The following is a 22,057-nucleotide window of genomic DNA, read 5'->3' on the forward strand; positions in this document are numbered from 1 at the left end:
AGCATGAAGCAGGGCTTTTATTGTGAAGATAGGAAATGTGCAGTCGGCCTTTAGAGTTTTGACGGAAGGTACGGCGCGAGAGTCTGTTGAAATAAAAAGTGTTTCTGGCCTTCCTCTCGGTCATATTTTCATAATAATGATCTTGCAGCAGCCAGCGTCATCTCACAAGACCCTCCGGTACCGTGAATGTCATTTAAGTGACGTCTTGGTGAAGATTGATGATCACTCATTTTTAGGTCTATTTTTTTTAAAAGCCTGGCTGGAGATGGACTGACACACCCCCCGCGGTCGACTGGTAGCTCGCGATCGACGTAATGGGCACCCCTGGTGTATGTGCAGGTGTGTGCCAGACAGCTGTGACTGACAACTTAAAAGCTGAACACCAAACACATTTCTTGCGTTCAGCCTTCGCCATTTTAATATAGTAATTACTGCTAAAAAGTTGTATTATTGATTGATTGATTGATACTTTTATTAGTAGATTGCACAGTACAGTACATATTCCGTACAATTGACCACTAAATGGTAACACCCCAATAAGTTTTTCAACTTGTTTAAGTCGGGGTCCACGTTAATCAATTCATGGTACAAATATATACTATCAACATAATACAGTCATCACACAAGTTAATCATCATAGTATATACATTGAATTATTTACATTATTTACAATCCGGGGGGTGGGATGAGGAGATTTGGTTGATATCAGAACTTCAGTCATCAACAATTGCGTCAACAGAGAAATGTGGACATTGAAACAGTGTAGGTCTTATTTAGTAGGATATGTACAGCCAGCAGAGAACATAGTGAGTTCACATAGCATAAGAACAAGTATATACATTAGAAGTACATTTGAGTTGTTTATAATCCGGGGAGATGGGATGTGAATGGAGGAGGGTATTAGTAAAGAGTTGAAGTTGCCTGGAGGTGTTGTTTTAGAGCGCTTTTGAAGGAGGATAGAGATGCACTTACTTTTATACCTGTTGGGAGTGCATTCCACATTGATGTGGCATAGAAAGAGAATGAGTTAAAACCTTTGTTAGATCGAAATCTGGGTTTAACGTGGTTTGTGGAGCTCCCCCTGGTGTTGTGGTTATGGCGGTCATTTACGTTAAGGAAGTAGTTTGACATGTACTTCGGTATCAAGGAGGTGTAGCGGATTTTATAGACCAGGCTCAGTGCAAGTTGTTTTACTCTGTCCTCCACCCTGAGCCAGCCCACTTTGGAGAAGTGGGTTGGATTGAGGTGTGATCTGGGGTGGAGGTCTAAAAGTAACCGGATTAGCTTATTCTGGGATGTTTGGAGGCTAGATTTGAAGGTTTTGGAGGTGCTGGGGTACCAGGAGGTGCAAGCGTAATCGAAGAAGGGTTGAATGAGAGTTCCCGCTAGAATCCTCAAGGTGCTTTTGTTGACCAGAGAGTTGATTCTGTAGAGGAATCTCGTTCTTTGGTTGACCTTTTTGATCACCTTGGTTGCCATTTTATCACGGGAAAGATTAGCCTCTAGAATGGAACCTAGGTAGGTGATCTCATCCTTCCTGGTGATAACAATGTCACCCACTTTTATAGTGAAGTATCTTCCGTTCATACAGAATCAGCATGTGTGTTATATTTTTGGGGTTTAGCAAATGTCACTAAGCACATTTAAGAGTGGAGAAACATACCTTACAGTCGGCCATTTGGTAAGTGTCTGAATGCAAGATTTCCCTGTCACTGGGCACCCCCAAAAAGGTTTTCGAGTAAGACACGCGCAGCTCTCGGCTTTCCAGCTTTACATAGACGGGATGTGTGTCAGTCGGCTGGAACATCTCTGGGTTGTAGTCATAGGTTATATTCATCCAGCCCTGGCAGGAGAAAAGAAAAGACTTTAAAAGGGGACAAGTATAATTGTAAGGATCGGATTATGTAACAAGCCTAATTTTTAAGAAAGGATTTTAGTAAAAAATTGATCACCATCAACCAAACATCAGCCCCAACTGCACCTTTTTACAACTTTTAAGACACTTTTCTTTCAGGTCATTAATTGTGTATGACTACAGGAAAAGAAAAACTGACTCGTGTGCGAGAAAATGTGTTCGGCACCACCTGCTGTGTACACCAAAATCATGTTCATAATGAAAGATAAATGATAAATAAATAAATGGGTTGTACTTGTATAGCGCTTTTCTACCTTCAAGGTACTCAAAAGCGCTTTGACACTACTTCCACATTTACCCATTCACACACACATTCACACACTGATGGAGGGAGCTGCCATGCAAGGCGCCAACCAGCACCCATCAGGAGCAAGGGTGAAGTGTCTTGCTCAGGACACAACGGACGTGACGAGGTTGGTACTGGATGGGGATTGAACCAGGGACCCTCGGGTTTGCGCACGGCCACTCTCCCCCACTGCGCCACGCCGTCCCCATACCATCCCATAATACACCCCCATACCATCACAGATGCTGGCTTTTGAACTTTGCACCTATAACAATCCGGATGTTTATTTTCCTCTTTGTTCCGGAGTCCACAGTTTCCAAATATAACTTGAAATGTGGAGCCGTCAGACCACAGAACACTTTTTCACTTTGCATCAGTCCATCTTAGATGAGCTCGGGCCCAGCGAAGCTGGCGGCGTTCCTGGGTGTTGATAAATGGCTTGCGCTTTGCATAGTAGAGTTTTAACTTGCACTTACAGATGTAGCGACCAACTGTAGTTACTGGCAGTGGTTTTATGAAGTGTTCCTGAGCCCATGTGGTGATATCCTTACACACTGTTGTCGGTTTTTGATGCAGTACCGCATGAGGGGTCAAAGGTCCGTAATATCACCGCTTACGTGCAGTGATTTCGCCAGATTTTCTGAACTTTTTGATGATTTTACAGACCGTAGATGGTAAAATCCCGAAATTCCTTGCAATAGCTCATTGAGAAATGTTGTTTTGTTCGACAATTTGCTTACAAATTGGGGACCCTCACCCCATCCTTGTTTGTGAATTACTTAGCATTTCATGGAAGCTGTTTTTATACCCAATCATGGCACCCACCTGTTCCCAATTAGCCTGCACACCTGTGGGATGTTCCAAATAAGCGTTTAATGAGCATTCCTACTTTCTGTCTTTTTTGTCACTTGTGCCAGCTTTTTTTAAACATGTTGCAGGCATCAAAGTCCAAATGAGCTAATATTTAAATTAAAATCACAAAGTTGACCAGTTCGAACATTAAAGTCCTACTGAAAGCCACTACTGGCGACCACGCAGTCTGATAGTTTATATATCAATGATGAAATATTAACATTGCAACACATGCCAATACGGCCGCTTTAGTTTTACTAAATTGCAATTTAAAATTTCGCGCAAAGTATCCTGTCTAAAACGTCGGTATGATGATGCGTACGCGTGACGTCATGTATTGTCGCGGACATTTTGTTCCAGCCCGATCCCAGTCATAACTCGTCTGCTTTAATCACATAATTACACAGTATTTTGGACATCTGTGTTGATGAATCTTTTGCAATTTGTTCCATTAATAATGGAGACGTCAAAGAAAAAAGCTGTAGGTGGGAAGCGATGTATTGCGGCTGCCTTTAGCAACACAAACACAGCCGGTGTTTCCTTGTTTACATTCCCGAAGGTGAAGCTTTACTATGGAACAGAGCGGTCAAGCAAACATGGTTCTCTACCACATTTCAACCGGCAGGTTTCGGTGAGAAAATTGTGGTAATAAGTCGGCTCTTACCGTAGACATGAGCGGAGCTTGCGTCGTTCCTCATGCACCTGTCAAGGAGGCAACTGCGGACTCTCTTGCCTCCTCCGACCGGCCTCCCAACGTGGGATGCTTCCACCGTAGAGGGGGAAAAAAAAAGCTCAGCCCGGCCTGACCGGCTGCCTTCACTTTACCTCGTTGAGAATCGTCGCTTCACTTAGAGACACTGGCGGTCACTACACCAGTGGCCACACGCTTCCGACTTTCAGGTACCATATAATCTCACTAAAACACTAGTAACAGAATAAGCAGATAAGGGATTTTCCAGAATTATCCTAGCAAATGTGTCTAATAACATCTGAATCGCTCCCACTGCACTCTAGTCTTTTTTTCCCATCCATCCATCATCTTCCGCTTATCCGAGGTCGGGTCGCGGGGGCAACAGCCTAAGCAGGGAAGCCCAGACTTCCCTCTCCCCAGCCACTTCGTCTAGCTCTTCCCGGGGGATCCCGAGGCGTTCCCAGGCCAGCCGGGAGACATAGTCTTCCCAACGTGTCCTGGGTCTTCCCCGTGGCCTCCTACCGGTTGGACGTGCCCTAAACACCTCCCTAGGGAGGCGTTCGGGTGGCATCCTGACCAGATGCCCGAACCACCTCATCTGGCTCCTCTCCATGTGGAGGAGCAGCGGCTTTACTTTGAGTTCCTCCCGGATGGCAGAGCTTCTCACCCTATCTCTAAGGGAGAGACCTGGAAACTCATTTGGGCCGCTTGTACCCGTGATCTTATCCTTTCGGTCATGACCCAAAGCTCATGACCATAGGTGAGGATGGGAACGTAGATCGACCGGTAAATTGAGAGCTTTGCCTTCCAGCTCAGCTCCTTCTTCACCACAACGGATCGGTACAACGTCCGCATTACTGAAGACGCCGCACCGATCCGCCTGTCGATCTCACCATCCACTCTTCCCCCACTCGTGAACAAGACTCCTAGGTACTTGAACTCCTCCACTTGGGGCAGGGTCTCCTCCCCAACCCGGAGATGGCACTCCACCCTTTTGCGGGCAAGAACCATGGACTCGGACTTGGAGGTGCTGATTCTCATTCCGGTTGCTTCACACTCGGCTGCGAACCGGTCCAACGAGAGCTGAAGATCCCGGTCAGATGAAGCCATCAGGACCACATCATCTGCAAAAAGCAGAGACCTAATCCCGCGGCCACCAAACCAGAACCCCTCAACGCCTTGACTGCGCCTAGAAATTCTGTCCATAAAAGTTATGAACAGAATCGGTGACAAAGGACAGCCTTGGCGGTCCTTATTGTGGCGGTCCGCTCCCTGTATGATCAGTGCCAGAGCTTGGTCCGCCTTGCTGGCACTGGCAGTAAGTCGGACCCGTTTCCAGTGACGGTTGGACTCAGCCAAGGCTGTCCTTTGCCACTGATTTTTTTTTTCTAGTCCTTCACTCTCACTATCCTCATCCACAAATCTTTCATCCTCGCTCAAATTAATGGGGAAATTGTCGCTTTCTCGGTCCGAATCGCTCTTGCTGCTGGTGGCCATGATTGTAAACAATGTTGAGATGTGAGGAGCTCCACAACCCGTGACGTCACGCGCCCGCACATCGTCTGCTACTTCCGCTCCCACTGTATAGTCCTTCACTCTCACTTTCCTCATCCACAAATCTTTCATCCTCGCTCAAATTAATGGGGAAATCGTGGCTTTCTCGGTCCGAATCGCTCTCGCTGCTGGTGGCCATGATTGTAAACAATGTTCAGATGTGAGGAGCTCCACAACCCGTGACGTCACGCGCACATCGTCTGCTACTTCCGGCACAGGCAAGGCTTTTATATTAGCGACCAAACGTTAAGAACTTTATCGTGGATGTTCTCTACTAAATCCTTTCAGCAAAAATATGTTGAAATGATGAAGTATGACACATAGAATGGAGCTGCTATCCCCGTTTAAATAAGAACATCTCATTTCAGTAGGCCTTTAGGTATCTTGTCTTTGCAGTCTATTCAATTGAATATAAGTCGAAAAGGATTCTGTTTTTATTTACCATTTAAGCAACGTGCCAACTTCACTGGGTTTGGGGTTTGTATATGCAACCTGAAAAGGGAATTCATGCCAAAAAATAAAAAGGTATGTTCAGTATTTTTACCTGAAGGGTTTCTGCATTGGTGTTCTCCTCCAGTGAATACCTTCTTCTGTGCATGCCGTACTGTGACTTCCCCCTGCCAGTGGGCCATGGTGTGGGAAGGAAACACAGCAGCACGAAGATCAAAACAAGACCAAACGCCACCCCGATGACCGCAGTCACGCTGGCGGGCACGGGGATCACGTAGAAGCCACAGGCCACCAGGCCCATCACGCCCAGCCAGCGGAGGGGAGCGGGTACGCCCGGGGACGAGTTACCAAGTTGGCGGTGGAAAACTCTGCGTCTTTTGACCTGAGAGCCGTTGGGGAGAATCACCACTTTGATCTTGTCTCCGTAGGTGTGGACCTCCAAGTAGGTGTCCCTGCCGTGGCGCCTGCCATCCAAGAGAGAGCCCTGTTGGCGTCTTCTCAAGTGAGCACCACGCACACCTCCACCACCTCCCAGGCACTTTACGTCCGTGTTTGTCCTCCCCTCTCCTTGGTTGGATTGTGTGTCGTCCATAACAGAAATGGAGGAACTACCGGAGCTTTCTTCTGCCATCTTGCGCTGATACTCCTTCCAGACACTGAAGTTCTGGTTCCATTGGTCCTCTAAAGTGCCTGCAAAAGGGTGTGTTTCTCTGCCAGTTTCAGGCGGTGCTATTCTTGGCTGCTTCTGGGGGTGCAGAACAACTTTGACCCCTGTGCTTGGAGAGCTGCCCTCCTGTGGCATCGGCTCAGCAGAGGAGGGATCAGCCGTGTTGGTGGGGGGAACAGCGGAAGAGTCAAAGGATGACGATTGAGGCAGGGGGAGGCTTTCCGGGGGTTTGTCTTTGGAGAAGACCGCAAAGGGACCCTCCTCGTCAACGGTTAGGATGAGCTTACTCTCCTCCATGTTGGCCATAATACTGGACGGCGCGAGTTGGAAACTGAATAAAGTAAAGCAAACAATAATTTGTTATTTAAAAAGATTCAGGATAAAAAAAAAACGTTCTGCGCTGGACATGACTAATTATTACACATTGAAATCTGAACTCCAAAAAGGTCTTTTTGGGCACATTTCGCCAGGGAATAAAAGCATCAAAGTTTACACAGAACAGAGTTTCCCACAGGTCAGGCATTTATTTGTGGTGGTGTGGTCGTGCAGCGGGGGGGAGGTTGGAATATAATTACAACACTTTATGTACATATTTATATACATATTTATATAATATTTATATAATATGTAACTACAAGCTCTATTCACAGACAGAGTCTCATTTCTTTTATGAGCGGTCGAGCAAGTCAAAAGCCGAAATAAATATATATATTTTTATTTTATTTTTTTTATTTTATTTGTGGCGGCCGCCACAAATAGATGAATGTGTGGGAAACCCTGCAGAAAAAGTCACTTTATGGGTTAGCAACTGTTTACACTTGTGTGACTGCATGTCGAAATAATGAGGCATCATGCAGCATCGCTCTTTATACATACATACACATATCAATATATATATATATATATATTATATATATATATATTATATATATATTACATATATATACATATGTATATATATATAATATATATATATATATAAGCATACACACATACATACACACACACATATATATATATATATATATATGTATATATATGTATATGTATATGTAGGGACAGTGTGGCGCAGTTGGGAGATGAGGGTTTCTGGTTCGATCCCCAGCTTCTACCACCCTAGTCCATTGTGTCCTTGAGCAAGACACTTCACCTTTGCTCCTGATTGGTCGCGCCTTGCATGGCAGCTCCCGCCGTGTTAATGGATGGATGTGGGAATAGTGTCAAAGCGCTTTGAGTGCCTTGATGGTAGAAAGGTACCTTTTATGTGTATGTATGTATATATATATATATATATATATATATATATATATATATATGTATATTTAAATATACATATATATATATAAATATACACACACATGTTTTATATCCATATATATACAGTATATATATGTATTTATATATATGAATATATACACACACAAATATATATATATAATATATACACACACACACACATATTTATACACAAATACATATATATATATATTATATGCATATATACACACACACATATATATATGGATATATATACATACATATATATATACATACACATATATATATGGACACATATATATATATGTATATATATATATATATACTATACATATACACACACATATATACACATTATTAATATACACATATATGTACCGGTATATACTCTACATATACACATATTAGACACATTATATATATATACATATATATATATATATATATATATATATATATATATATATATATATATATATACATATATATACACATATGTACGTACATTACATATACACATATATATACATATACATATACACATATATATACATATACATATATACATGTACACATGTATATATATATGTATACATGTACACACATATATATATATATATATATATATGTATGTACACACATACTGTATTTCCTTTAATTGCCGCAGGGTATCATATAGTATGCGCCTGCCTTGAATTTCTGCCGGGTCCAAGCTTACATCACACTCAAATTTTTTCTGCATACCTTTGGTAAGCGCAGGAGTCAGAAGAGGTTTTAAATTAATTAGCGCCCCGGCGGCAATTCAAGGAAATACGGTATATATAATTTCTGCTATAGGCGCCCTTGGCCAAAGGTCCTTTTTGAACAAAAAAGTTTTAATTCCAAATGCCACTGCTATTGTAAATGTCAACAAATCTACGTTTCATACTTTTGTTTTACTGATACTCTAATCCAGATCTTAACTTTAGTTACACATTTTCTTACTTTTCTCTAACGTCTGGTATTTATGTTTTTATATATGATAATGTTTGCGTATTAAGTGCTTTCTGTACAATAATGTCCAGTGTGTGTTGAATGGATTTGTATTACATCCAACTGGTATTGTCCATTGTTTGGAAATGCCATTTTCTTTGGATTACTATTTAAGAAACAAAAAGGGAAACTATTACGTATTTAATACACTTTTTTTGTTTCAACAATTAAAACAATATTGGGCCCTTTTTAAACATACACATCTTGATTGATGGAATAGATTGACTAAGGATTTAATTTCTATAGCATCAACAAAGACAAAAGAAACAAGTGTAGGAGTATTTAATTAATGGATGGACTTTGGTGGATGACTTAAAAGGATTAAAGTAATGTATACCACTGTTCCTAACAGGTTGATGCCACATTATAGTTGAAATATTTAAAACAAACTAAGATGCATGCGTTCCCAGAGAAAATATCATATATTGTAATTAAAAACGTTTTTAAAAAAAAAGGTATGCATCCACACTTTCATCCAGAAAAATTAAAAATGACAAGTTTTTGGGTAGACAATATTTAATATTGCACTTTTGACACTTGTTATGAAAAAGCATATTTACCTTGAAGTCAAGGAGCAGGAATTTATGATGCTTACCTGTACTGTGCAGCTCTACAAGCAACAGTCTGGAAGTCTGCAAACAACTGATGCACAACACATGATGCTCGTCCTCTATGTTGCAGGCGAGGGGTTCCTTTATTGCGCCATTCTCTCCTTTGATCGTCGCATTAAAGTTAAAATGCATACGTGCAACACGTTAACTGCGTCTCTCTTAGTTGTCAGCACTTTATCTCTTTTACCCTCTGGTCGTCAACCCCTTGGAAGAATAATGTGATTATTGCGGGCTGCTGGCAGCGAACTGGATGTAACTCTTTAATCCAGATTATTCTTGCAGGGTTAAGAGGACAACAGTCAGACGGTGCGACTCGACGTCACTCAAAACGGTTAAAAGTGTGCTGGGTTAATGCATACTTTTATTAATCGACACTATATAGGTTTTAAAAAATACTTACAACTCACACAAACGCAACTTTAAATTACTGCATTTTTTTTTTTACCGAGGTCTCGTTTCCGGTTTTATTTTGAAAATTGCACAAACTACTTCCTGGTGAAGTGTTGGGTAAACATTAAGCGTCACGCCGGCTTTACTTCGTGACAAACTTGACCAACACGCCGGTGGAAATGTCTTTCTGTTCCTTCTACGGCCGAGAGGTTTTTGCAGACCATTTCAAACCAGGTGCTCTCACTATTTACATTTTTTTTTACGTTCTTTTCTCATTCGGTGACTTTCCGAACTCTTTTCTCGGAGCTAACTTCTTAGTTATTAAATGGAGCTAGCTAGCTAACCGCTGTTAACGTTAATAATATTTGTTCTGCATTTATGTTTGGTGTAATTTATAGAGGGGATAGAAACGTGCGTTTTGTTAGAATTCAGTTTAAAAACGTTGACTAAATGTTGCCTAAGTTTCGGTTACACAACCATTACAAAACAATGTAGGTCCTCTTACAAAACACAACTGTACGCTAATAACTCCGGGCGGAAGTACTGCAAAAATACCAAGGACATAATGCTACCGATACCGGAAATAACGTGTTTACGAATTAATAATCACATTACTTACTTAATAACTATACTTTTTTCTCGAAATGTTTAAAGTTAAGTGATTTTTATGATTTTGCCTTTTAATATGTTATCTAATACAATCAGAATACAAAATACAAATATTCCCCCCCTCTAAAACTGAACGAATCTACACTAGGAAAATGGATTTAAGTGTAATGACCACTTTAAACCACTAGATGGAGACAGTAAGAAGCCACCTGTTGTTTTTACTATGGAAAAAAAGTCCACTGAAAACCAATGTTTTTCAACCTTTTTTGAGCCAAGGCACATTTTTTGCGTTGGAAAAATGCGGAGGCACACAGCCAGCAGAAATCACTAAAAAATTAAACTCAGTTGACAGTAAAAAGCTGTCCTGGCAATAGTTGGTTATGACTTTAAAGCATAGCTCTTGTCTCCAAGTAGGTGTACTGTCACCACCTGACTTATTTGGACTTTTTTGCTGTTTTCCTGTGTGTAGTGTTTTACTTCTTGTCTTGCGCTCATATTTTTTGGGGTATTTTCCTGTAACAGTTTCATGCCTTCCTGTGAGCGATATTTCCCGCATCTACTTTGTTTTAGCAATCAATATATATATATTTTTTTTACCCCTGGTGACTTGTCCAGGGTGTACACCGCCTTCCCCCCAATTGTAGCTGAGATAGGCTCCAGCGCCCCTCGTTACCCCGAAGGGAATAACCGCTAGAAAATGGATGGATTATCCTTCTTTGTAGGGACATTGTTGATTGTCATGTACGGATGTAATTTGTGGACGCCGTCGTTGCTCCGCAGTAAGTTTTTGGTGTCGTCCAGCATTCGGGTTTTGTTTATTTTGTAGTTCAGTTTTAATTTTGTTCCGCATAGCCTTCCCTAAGCTTCAATGCATTTTCTTAGGGGCGCTCATCTTTTGTTTATTTTTTTGTTTAAGCATTAAATACCTTTTTTACCTGCACAGTGCCTGCCGCTGTTTCCAACATCTACAAAGCAATTAGCTACCGGTTGCCGCCTACTGATACAGGAGAAAATTACACGGTTACTCCAGACAACACCGACACTCACTCACACTTTACCCCAAAGAGGTGAAATGAGATCATCTCCCACGGCACACCAGATCGTGCCGCGGCACAGTGGTTGATAAACACTGCAATAAACAACCTGCAGTAAAATTTATTTTGAATTTGAATTTATTAATGGAAAACCCCTTGAGATGCAGTATCTCGTTTTCAAGGGGGAAGCAAAGAAATTTCAAATGAACACAATACAGTACAAGTTACACAACAATTACAGACAATCATTAAAGACAATTTTGCTCAGATACCTCTCAGCCTTACACAACTCCCTCAGAATTTACAATATTTACAATAGAATAACAATGCAGTAAAATAAATGTAATATTATTAAATTAAATTATTAAAAAATAACTAAAATAATGTAAGAAAAAAATTGACTGGGGGAAAAAAGTGTAATTCCAATGAGAAGAAACTGGTAATAGATTTATTTCCTGTTTAATTTTATTATAACTACGTTGTAAAAATATGTTAATATATATATATATCATACTAAAAGAATAAATGTTACAAGAAAAACAAATTTTTTATTTTTTTTTACAAATTAAAAATGTTCTAAAAATAATGAGAATTAAGTTGTAAGAAAATTGAAAAAAAAACATGAAAATAGAGATCATTTACAGTAAATGACATGGGGAGGATTGGCAACACTAAATGGTCCCTAGTGTGAATGTTGTCTGTCTATCTGTGTTGGCCCTGCGATGAGGTGGCAACTTGTCCAGGGTGTACCCCGCCTTCCGCCCGATTGTAGCTGAGATGGGCACCAGCGCCCCCCGCCACCCCAAAGGGGAATAAGCGGTAGAAAATGGATGGATGGACAAATTAAATTCCAACAAAGGGTATACGAGGTACAATGGGTTTCAGTTTTAAGATGAAGAAAAAGATACATTTTGAGTTGACCAATAGTTGATAAAGCCGATGGTTGATTCCAATAAAAGGGGGGCTCTCAAAGAAAAGGACCAGCTCTTTAGGGACAGAAAAGGATGTTGAGAGTGTCTTAGAGGGTAGGATGATGTAAAGGGCACAGGAAAACATTTCAAATATGCTGGTAGATTAAAATAAATACACTTGAACATAAATGGAAACCAGTGGTACAGCATTAGATAGATAGTTAGATAGATAGTACTTTATTGATTCCTTCAGGAGAGTTCCTTCAGGAAAATTACAATTCCAGCAGCAGTGTACAGAGTTGAGATCAATTTAAAGAAAAAAGTAAAAAGTAAATAATGGGGGTTTAAAAGAAAACAAAATAGAGAAATATTACAAAAATAATAAAAACAATGGGATTATAGTCGAGGCAGAGTCGTAGTAGTGTTAGTGTCATGAATATATATTTATGTATCAAAACAAACCCTCATCAAAGGCCTGATCACAAAAACGACATAAAAATATACACAAATAATGAAATTGTTGAAAAGATTTTTTTTTTAAAGTGTTGAGTTAAATATTTACCTATTTTAAGACTTTTATAAGCAGGTCCATTTTGGCACATTAGGATGCTAAATGTTTGAACCTACTAATAAGATGCTAAGAGGGTTAAGTCAAAACTTTGTCGGAATTGCACCACTAGCAAGTACATTTCTGGATGTAATTTATTGGGCACGTTCTGTGAATTAAATTAGTTTACTGTCAATTTGCGGATTACTTCAGGTGCATCAAGTCTTTGTAGTTGAGATGTTGTCATCTTCAGTATTTGTCCAGATACTTGATGTCTTGGACAACGACTTTAACTTCCTCCGGTCATCAATTTAACTTGAGGGATTTTGCAGTTAGGGCACAGATGACTATAATTTCCCCTTAGCTGCTTCCGTGTCTATTTTGCATTTCTTGCAGAATGTGTTCATTTTAGCTTAAATGTCTGCCTGTTTTTTTTTTCTCCATTTAATGACAAAGCTGCTTCTCACCTTTCTCACATGTCGTTCACATCGTTATTCAGGTTTTTTTCCACAGCCTCCGTATTAGTTGTGACAGGAGTCAATGGTCCTTTTTCTGCCCATTTTGTTGGTGATCAATAATTTCAAAAATATCAACAATGTACAGTGGGGCAAAAAAGTATTTAGTCAGCCAGCGATTGTGCAAGTTCTCCCACTTAAAATGATGACAGAGGTCTGTCATTTTCATCCTAGGTACACTTCAACTGTGAGAGACAGAATGTGAAAAAAAATCCCAGGAATTTTAAAGAATTTATTTGTAAATTATGGTGGAAAATAAGTATTTGTTCATCCATTCAAAGCTCTCACTGATGGAAGGAGGTTTTGGCTCCAAAATCTCAGGATACATGGCCCCATTCATTCTTTCCTTAACACGGATCAATCGTCCTGTCCCCTTAGCAGAAAAACAGCCCCAAAGCATGATGTGTCCACCCCCATGCTTAACAGTAGGTATGGTGTTCTTGGGATGCAACTCAGTATTCTTCTTCCGCAAAACACCACCAGTTGAGTTTATACCAAAAAGTTCTATTTTGGTTTCATCTGACCACATGACATTCTCCCAATCCTCTGCTGTATCATCCATGTATCCATTTTGGTATAAACTCAACTGGTGGTGTTTGGAGGAAGAAGAATACTGAGTTGCATCCCAAGAACACCAAACCTACTGTGAAGCATGGGGGTGGAAACATCATGCTTTGGGGCTGTTTTTCTGCTAAGGGGACAGGACGATTGATCCGTGTTAAGGAAAGAATGAATGGGGCCATGTATCGTGAGATTTTGAGCCAAAACCTCCTTCGAATGGTTGACCAAATACTTATTTTCCACCATAATTTACAAATAAATTCTTTAAAATTCCTACAATGTGAATTCCTGGATTTTTTTTCTTCACATTCTGTCTCTCACAGTTGAAGTGTACCTATGATGAAAATGACAGACCTCTGTCATCATTTGAAGTGGGAGAACTTGCACAATCGCTGGCTGACTAAATACTTTTTTGCCCCACTTTAACAATATGAACACATCGAGACAATAAAGTTAAAGTAGCAATGATTGTCACACACACACACACACACACACACACACACACACACACACACCAGGTGTGGTGAAATCTGTCCTCTGCATTTGACTCATCGCCTTGTTCACCTCGCGGGGAGGCGAGGGGAGCAGTGAGCAGCAGCGGTGGCCGCGCCCAGGCATCATTTTTGGTTATTTAACCCCCAATTCCAACCCTTGATGCAGAGTGCCAAGCAGGGAGGTAATGGCTCCCATTTTTATAGTCTTTGGTATGACTAAGCCGGGGTTTGAACTCACAAACTACCGATCTCAGGGTGGACTTTCTGACCACTAGGCCTTCACACTCACATTCTTACCCCTGATTGCCACAGGGTGTGGAATGTAACTTTCTGTTGGAACACCCAACTGCGCCCAAGACCCAACCTCCGGGCTGATGATTTTAGGTTGTCCTGAAGAATTTAGATTAGATTAGATTAGATTAGATAGTACTTTATTTATTCCGTCAGGAGAGTTCCTTCAGGAAAATTACAATTTTCAGCACAATCCCATTCAAGATCAGACAAACATTACAGGGGGACAGAACAGGATCGCTGACGGGTCTGCCGGCTTCCAGCGCCCCTTACAAAAAAGATGACATACAGGTAAACAGGGGAGGGGGAGGGGGGGGGGGGGAGAGAAAAGAATAGAAGATTAAAATAAAATTAAAAAAAAAATCGGTCTTAGCCTGGGCCCTGGAGTGGGGGTGCAGACTGAGGCCAAGGGGAAAAAAAAATAGTAGTAGTTTGTAGGTAATCCTCCTTTTTCATTGTCCCATTTACTCTCTGTAAAGCACCAGTTCCATTGGCAGCAAAACAGGCGCAGAGCACAATACTAACACCACCATACTCGACGGTAGGGATGGTGTTCCTGTGAGTAAAGGCCTCACCTTTTCTCCTCCAAAAATATTCCTGGGCATTGTTGACATGGACAAAGATAAGACCTTCTGGAGGAAAGTTCTGACATTGTTCTAAACAATTTTGTGTAAACTTTTGACCACGACTGTATCTGCCTATAGCTGCCCGAGATATGCCTGTATATGATTCTTTAATTTTGGACCTCCAGAACCAGCATTTGTGTGAACAAGGTGAAATTACGCCTGAAAGCCTTTCAAAAGTTGACCACCCATTTGAAAGTGTAAAGTACGATCCACCTCGAAAACGGACTATTTTATTTTGAAAGTGAACCAGGTAATTTATTTGATGTTTACGCATGAATCCTCTCCAACACAAGCAGGAAATGTAACCACCACGTTGTGGCGACCGGCAGTTGGTGGAATCGGACAGATTGACTCGAATAAAAACGGAAAGAGTCCGAGGTCGTGGCAACGACAATTGTTTCGAGTACTGTGGAAATCAGGGTTTCATCGTCACCGAGCTCATGCATTATATCTTCCTTCCTTTAGGGATTTACGCATGCACCAAGTGTGGTCACCAGCTCTTCTCCAGTCGCTCCAAGTTTGAGCACTCGTCTCCCTGGCCAGCCTTCACGGAGACCATCCACCAAGACAGTGTCTCCAAACGCGAGGAGAGATCTGGCGCCTTCAAGGTACAACTACGAGAAAACCCATTAGCTATTATTCAAGAAGCCATTATATAAGCACTGTTACGTAAAACTTAACGGACTCAATGTTCACATCCAGGTGTCGTGCGGAAAGTGCGGGAATGGCCTCGGCCACGAGTTTGTCAACGACGGGCCTGCGAAAGGAATGTCCCGCTTCTGAATATTCAGCAGCTCACTGAAGTTCGTCCCAAAAGGTACAAAGTAACACCAAACTTACCAAAAATTTGGGGTGCCCATTACGTCGATTGCGAGCTACCAGTCGACCGCGGAGGGTGTGTCAGTCCATCTCCAGCCAGGCTTTTAAAGAAAATAGACCTAAAAATGAGTGATCATCAATCTTCACCAAGACGTCACTTAAATGACATTCACGGTACCGGAGGGTCTTGTGAGATGACGCTGGCTGCTGCAAGATCATTATTATGAAAATATGACCGAGAGGAAGGCCAGAAACACTTTTTATTTCAACAGACTCTCGCGCCGTACCTTCCGTCAAAACTCTAAAGGCCGACTGCACATTTCCTATCTTCACAATAAAAGCCCTGCTTCATGCTGCCTGCGCTAACTAAATACAGAGTCTCGGAAAACTGGCGTGCACAAGCGATCCCTCAGAAAGCTGGCGTGCACATCACTTGTGCACGCCAGCTTTCCGAGACTCTTATTTTGTTAGCGCAGGCAGCATGAAGCAGGGCTTTTATTGTGAAGATAGGAAATGTGCAGTCGGCCTTTAGAGTTTTGACGGAAGGTACGGCGCGAGAGTCTGTTGAAATAAAAAATGTTTCTGGCCTTCCTCTCTGTCATTTTTTCATAATAATGAACTGGCAGCAGCCAGCGTCATCTCACAAGACCCTCGGGTGCCGTGAATGTCAATCAAGCAAGCTACGGAATTTGCCGCCAATGTTTTTCTTGTAAAGTGTATGGAAGCTGGATGAATTAGATGCCAAAAAGCAACCACTTTCATGTGGTATTGTACAGAAAGGACAACTTTGTTTTCTCCTCCATTTGAAAATGTGGGCGTTATCATCATTACTGTCTGATTCCAATCAATGCAAGTCATCAGAATCAGGTAATACACCAACTTATATTCTTGTCTTTGTGAAAGAAAGACATCTATATGTGTTACACATGCTTGTATTATCATTAAACACATTTGACTTGTTTACAAAAATTTCTCTTTCATAAATAAATAAATATAAATGATATATATAAATGAGGTAGATCCCCTCGAGTTGGTCGATTGAAAAGTAGCTCGCCTGCAGAAAAAGTGTGGGCACCCCTGAGCTAAATAATATAATTTGATATTTTACGGTAATGTGCAATTTCTCACATAAGTCGCTCCCGAGTATAAGTCACACCCCTGGCCAAACTATGAAAAAAACTGCGACTTATAGTCCGAAAAATACGGTACATGCAGTATAAACCAAAAACATAAGTATGCATTATTTCTGTGTATTAGACAAAAATCACTATTTGAGAAAATGCATTAGTTCCAGTTGGAAGCGATGTAACGTCTACATGATGGCATGTTCTGACATCTCTCCACAGATAAAGTGGATGGACAGTAAAGTGAGCGTTCAACAGGAAGTGCTGCTGGCCCTTTAAACATGTCTGTGTGTTGCTATGTAAGTGGGGGTCAGCGAATGACGCGCTCTGGGGGAAAAGCCCAACATGGGAGCACCAGAGTTCCGATGGACCGTGGTCTCCTCACTGCATGGCAACCACAGAGGAAAGAAAAGAATGCAATCATTGACACTCAGGATAATTTCAATAATCATTTACAATTTACATTAAATGTACAGTTTTTACATGAGTTATTTTAGTAAGATATTGCCTTCAACGGCAAAACAAATCTTTTAGGATTTTCAATGCTGCTTGTATTGCCAGTAATTCAGGATTAAAAAAAAACATGTTTTGGACATTTTTTGATCAGAATAAAATATAAGCACATGTCATAATATCTAATGCAAAAATAGTAATACATTTTAAAGTGAAGTAAAGTTTTGATGTTTTTTCTGACAATACAAGGTGAAACATGGATGTCTTTCATCAGAGGAAGAGTCGAGGCACATCTAAACAGACTTATCATATTTATGTTGCTTACCTTATACCTTATTTGATTATCAAACTCTGGTACGGTACGCCAAACAATCACTTGCCTAAAGTACAGTGTTTTATTTATTTTCCTATACACACTATATTGCCAAAAGTGTTGGTGCCTTTTTTTCACACATGAACTTGAAGTGCCCTCCATCCATCCATTTCCTACCGCTTATTCCTTTTTGGGGTCGCAGGGGGTGCTGGCGCCTATCTCAGCTACAATCGGGCGGAAGGCGGGGTACACCCTGGACAAGTCGCCACCTCATCGCAGGGCCAACACAGATAGATAGACAACATTCACACACTAGGGACCATTTAATGTTGCCAATCAACCTATCCCCAGGTGCATGTCTTTGGAGGTGGGAGGAAGCCGGAGTACCCGGAGGGAACCCACGCACTCGCGGGGAGAACATGCAAACTCCACACAGAAAGATCCCGAGCCTGGATTCGAACCCAGGACTGCAGGACCTTCGTATTGTGAGGCAGACGCACTAAACCCCTCTGCCACCGTGAAGCCCACTTGAAGTGCCGTCCCATGGAATTGTCCAAAATGTTTTGGTATCCTGGAGCATTCAAAGTTCCTTTCACTGGAACTCAAGGGCCAAGCCCAACTCCTGAAAAACAACCTTAAACCATAATTCCTCCTCCACCAAAGTTCACACTCTGCACAATGCAGTCCAAAATGTAGCGTTCTCTTGGCAACTTCCAAACCCAGACTGGTCCATCAGATTGCAAGTTGGAAAAACGTGATTCATTCTCCAGAGAAGGCGTTTCCACTGCTCTAGAGTCCAGTGGCGACGTGCTTTACACAACTGCATCCCACGCTTTGCACTGGACTTGGTGATGTATGGCTTAGATGCAGCTGCTTGGCCATGGAAACCCATTCCATGAAGCTCTCTGCGTACTGTACGTGGGCTAATTGGAAGGTCACATGAAGTTTGGAGCTCTGTAGCAACTGTGCAGAAAGTCTTTGCACTATGTGCTTCAGCATCCACTGACCCTCTGTCAGTTTACATGGCCTACCACTTGGTGGCTGAGTTGCTGTTGTTCCCGAACTCTTCACTTTTCCTATAATAAAGTTGACTTTGGAATATTTAGGAGCGAGGGAATTTCACGACTGGATTTGTTGCATAGTTTTCATCCTATGACAGTTCCACGCTGGAAATCACTGAGAGCGGCCCATTCTTTCACAAATGTTTGTAGAAACAGTCTCCATGTCTAGGTGCTTGATTTTATTGATTAGGACACCTGACTCTCATCATTTGGACTGGAGGTCAAATACTTTTGGCAATATAGTGTATATATTTATAGGCGGGCAGCACGGTGGTACAGGGGTTAGTGCATGTGCCTCACAAGACGAAGGTCCTGAGTAGTCCTGAGTTCAATCCCACTTAGGGGTCTTTCTGTGTGGAGTTTGCATGTTCTCCCCGTGACTGCGTGGGTTCCCTCCGGGTACTCCGGCTTCCTCCCACCTACAAAGACATGCACCTGGGGATAGGCCCCCCCACCTCCAAAGACATGCACCTGGGGATAGGCCCCTCCCACCTCCAAAGACATGCACCTGGGGATAGGCCCCTCCCACCTCCAAAGACATGCACCTGGGGATAGGTTGATTGGCAACCATAAATGGTCCCTAGTGTGTGAATGTTGTCTATCTGTGTTGGCCCTGCGATGACTTGTCCAGGGTGTACCCCGCCTTCCGCCCGAATGCAGCTGAGATAGGCTCCAGCACCCCCCGTAACCCCAAAAGGGACAAGCGGTGGAATTGGATGGATGGATGGATATTTATAGGCTTTCTCACTGGCACTTTCCTCTGCCTTATCTCTCCTGCTTGCTTCTTTGTCTTGTCTTAACTTTCTTGTTGCCTCTTTTTGCACTGCTTTCCAAATCTAAACATTGGAACTATTTAACTGGCCTCAACGAAATTGACAAGGTCTTGGGTTCAGGGGTCGTTGCTGGACACACGACGGACCCTGGGGTGAAGGAGTGCCGTGTGCCTGGCGACCCTTTTTAGTGGAGGACGTGCAGATGTCTACCTGTTGGGAATTATGACAACAGGACATCTGCTGAGTGGAGTAAAAGCCTTGCTCTGGTTTGTAGACAAACTGGAAGTTGCTGGCAGTCTTCAAAGTACCCTAAAGCTGCCACAAATGATTGTAGGATGCGGACAGAACTGTGGACTCTCTTGTGATTTGGATAACATTGGACTGTCTGCCCCACAGGATGCATTTTGAGGACCAGTCATAGACAATTTAGAGCAGGGGTGTCCAAACATTTTCCACTAAGGGCCGCACAAAATGCATTAAAGCGTGGGTGTCAAAAAAATGAAGGAAAAAAAAAAAAAGTCTTGAAGGCTGTTTAGCTCGGTTGGTGGAGCGGCCGTACCAGCAACTTGAGGGTTGCAGGTTCAGTTCCCGCTTCCGCCATCCTAGTCACTGCCGTTGTGTCCTTGGGCAAGACACTTGACCCACCTGCTCCCAGTGCCACCCACACTGCTTTAAAAGTAACTTAGATATTGGGTTTCACTACGTAAAGCGCTTTGAGTCACTAGAGAAAAGCGCTATATAAAATATAAATCACTTCACATCAACTTCAGGTTGATATAAAGTAAAAAAAAAAAAAAAGAGGTTTTATGCTTTCTCTGTCAAAGACAACTTTGTTTTTTATATTTAAACTGAAATATGCAGTATTTTCCCCACCGGCCAAAACATTCAGAAAGCAATATTTGATGTGAAGTAATTGGATTCCTCAAAAGATCAATAATGCAGGAAGCCATTGATTTAAATGTATTATTATTTCTGAGTAATCACAGTGAAAAGATAAATAAAATCCCACTAAATATCTTGGGGATCCAAAAGGTCCCCCACTCATAAAGTGATACATTTTTTATTATTTGTTTTACTTTCAACACTTAAGTTAGGAGATCAACTTCAGATATATCTGTCGATTTTACGTTTGAATTATTTTGTTTGTTTTATGCTCTTTTGTCAAAGAAAACATTGTTTTTATAGGGCAACCACTCAATATATGCAATATTTTAAAGTGAAATACTTGGAGTAACTGGAGCCTTGAATTGGTCAATAATTCATTTCAACATTCATTAAAAAATATATATATATACATATTTATATATTTTGAGCAATGGCAAAAAAAAAACAGCCTGCATGGTGTTGTGGAAATTTCTTAAAGACGATCCTTTAGTGACAAATAGCTTTAAAATGATTTATTAAAGTAAAAAACAAATAACAAGCTTTGCAAAGCGAGACCAAACCAGAACGACACATCCGTTCGTTCCAGCTTGTTCTAACTCCTTTAGAATTTGACATGACAATTATACATTCTCAGAAGTCCCACCCTCCATGCTCATTTACATACAGCACTCCAGTGGAATGAATACCCAAAGTCCTGTGAAGGGGAGAGGGTGCCGTTTGCCCAGGGGGGGGGGGGGTCACTCAGGAAAGGGGAACAATTTAGCTCTCTTGGGGGTCAGGAAGAGGGAAAACACATGCCCACGTCAACTAAAGTCCACATGTCACATCAAAGACACAGGAGAATGAGCCCGATCAGATTAGAGGCCTCTTGCAGAGTGTCACATTCCTAAACCTAATAAACAACTTTTGGTACCCAGTTCAAAGAACATCATGTGTCCGCCTCCGCTTGGGATGGTTTCCTGCTGGCTCCGCTGTGAACGGGACTCTCGCTGCTGTGTTGGAGCCGCTTTGGACTGGACTCTCGCGACTGTGTTGGATCCATTATGGATTGAACTTTCACAGTATCATGTTAGACCCGCTCGACATCCATTGCTTTCCTCCTCTCCAAGGTTCTCATAGTCATTATTGTCACCGACGTCCCACTGGGTGTGAGTTTTCCTTGCCCTTATGTGGGCCAACCGAGGATGTCGTGGTGGTTTGTGCAGCCCTTTGAGACACTAGTGATTTAGGGCTATATAAGTAAACATTGATTGATTGATTGATTTAAACAAGTATAAGTAATTTTGCTATCACAATGGCAGCTTTGTATCAACAT

The 22,057-nt window shown here is 41.7% G+C and overlaps 2 protein-coding genes across 2 annotated transcripts in view; one reads left to right on the forward strand and one right to left on the reverse strand.

Moving 5' to 3' along the window:
- LOC133541656 (testis-expressed protein 2-like) overlaps window positions 1–9,719 on the reverse strand; it is a 30,926-nt gene extending 21,207 nt beyond the window's left edge. Inside the window, exons 1-3 of the mRNA XM_061885183.1 lie at window positions 9,321–9,719; window positions 5,843–6,746; window positions 1,664–1,843 (exon numbers count right to left, since the gene is read on the reverse strand). Coding sequence (XP_061741167.1) covers window positions 1,664–1,843; window positions 5,843–6,721 — 1,059 coding nt within the window. The 5' untranslated portion in view covers window positions 6,722–6,746; window positions 9,321–9,719. The remainder of the gene's footprint in view (window positions 1–1,663; window positions 1,844–5,842; window positions 6,747–9,320) is intronic.
- Window positions 9,720–9,822: 103 nt separating this feature from the next.
- Window positions 9,823–17,891, forward strand: LOC133541666 (methionine-R-sulfoxide reductase B1-A-like). The gene is made up of 4 exons (XM_061885201.1): window positions 9,823–9,960; window positions 15,780–15,922; window positions 16,017–16,131; window positions 17,480–17,891. Exons 1-4 carry the CDS (start codon window positions 9,906–9,908, stop codon window positions 17,497–17,499), a joined length of 333 nt encoding a protein of 110 aa, XP_061741185.1. The 5' UTR covers window positions 9,823–9,905; the 3' UTR covers window positions 17,500–17,891.
- Window positions 17,892–22,057: the final 4,166 nt, after the last annotated feature.

The sequence above is a fragment of the Nerophis ophidion genome, linkage group LG23, assembly GCF_033978795.1.
Source record: "Nerophis ophidion isolate RoL-2023_Sa linkage group LG23, RoL_Noph_v1.0, whole genome shotgun sequence".
Classification (NCBI taxonomy): domain Eukaryota; kingdom Metazoa; phylum Chordata; class Actinopteri; order Syngnathiformes; family Syngnathidae; genus Nerophis; species Nerophis ophidion.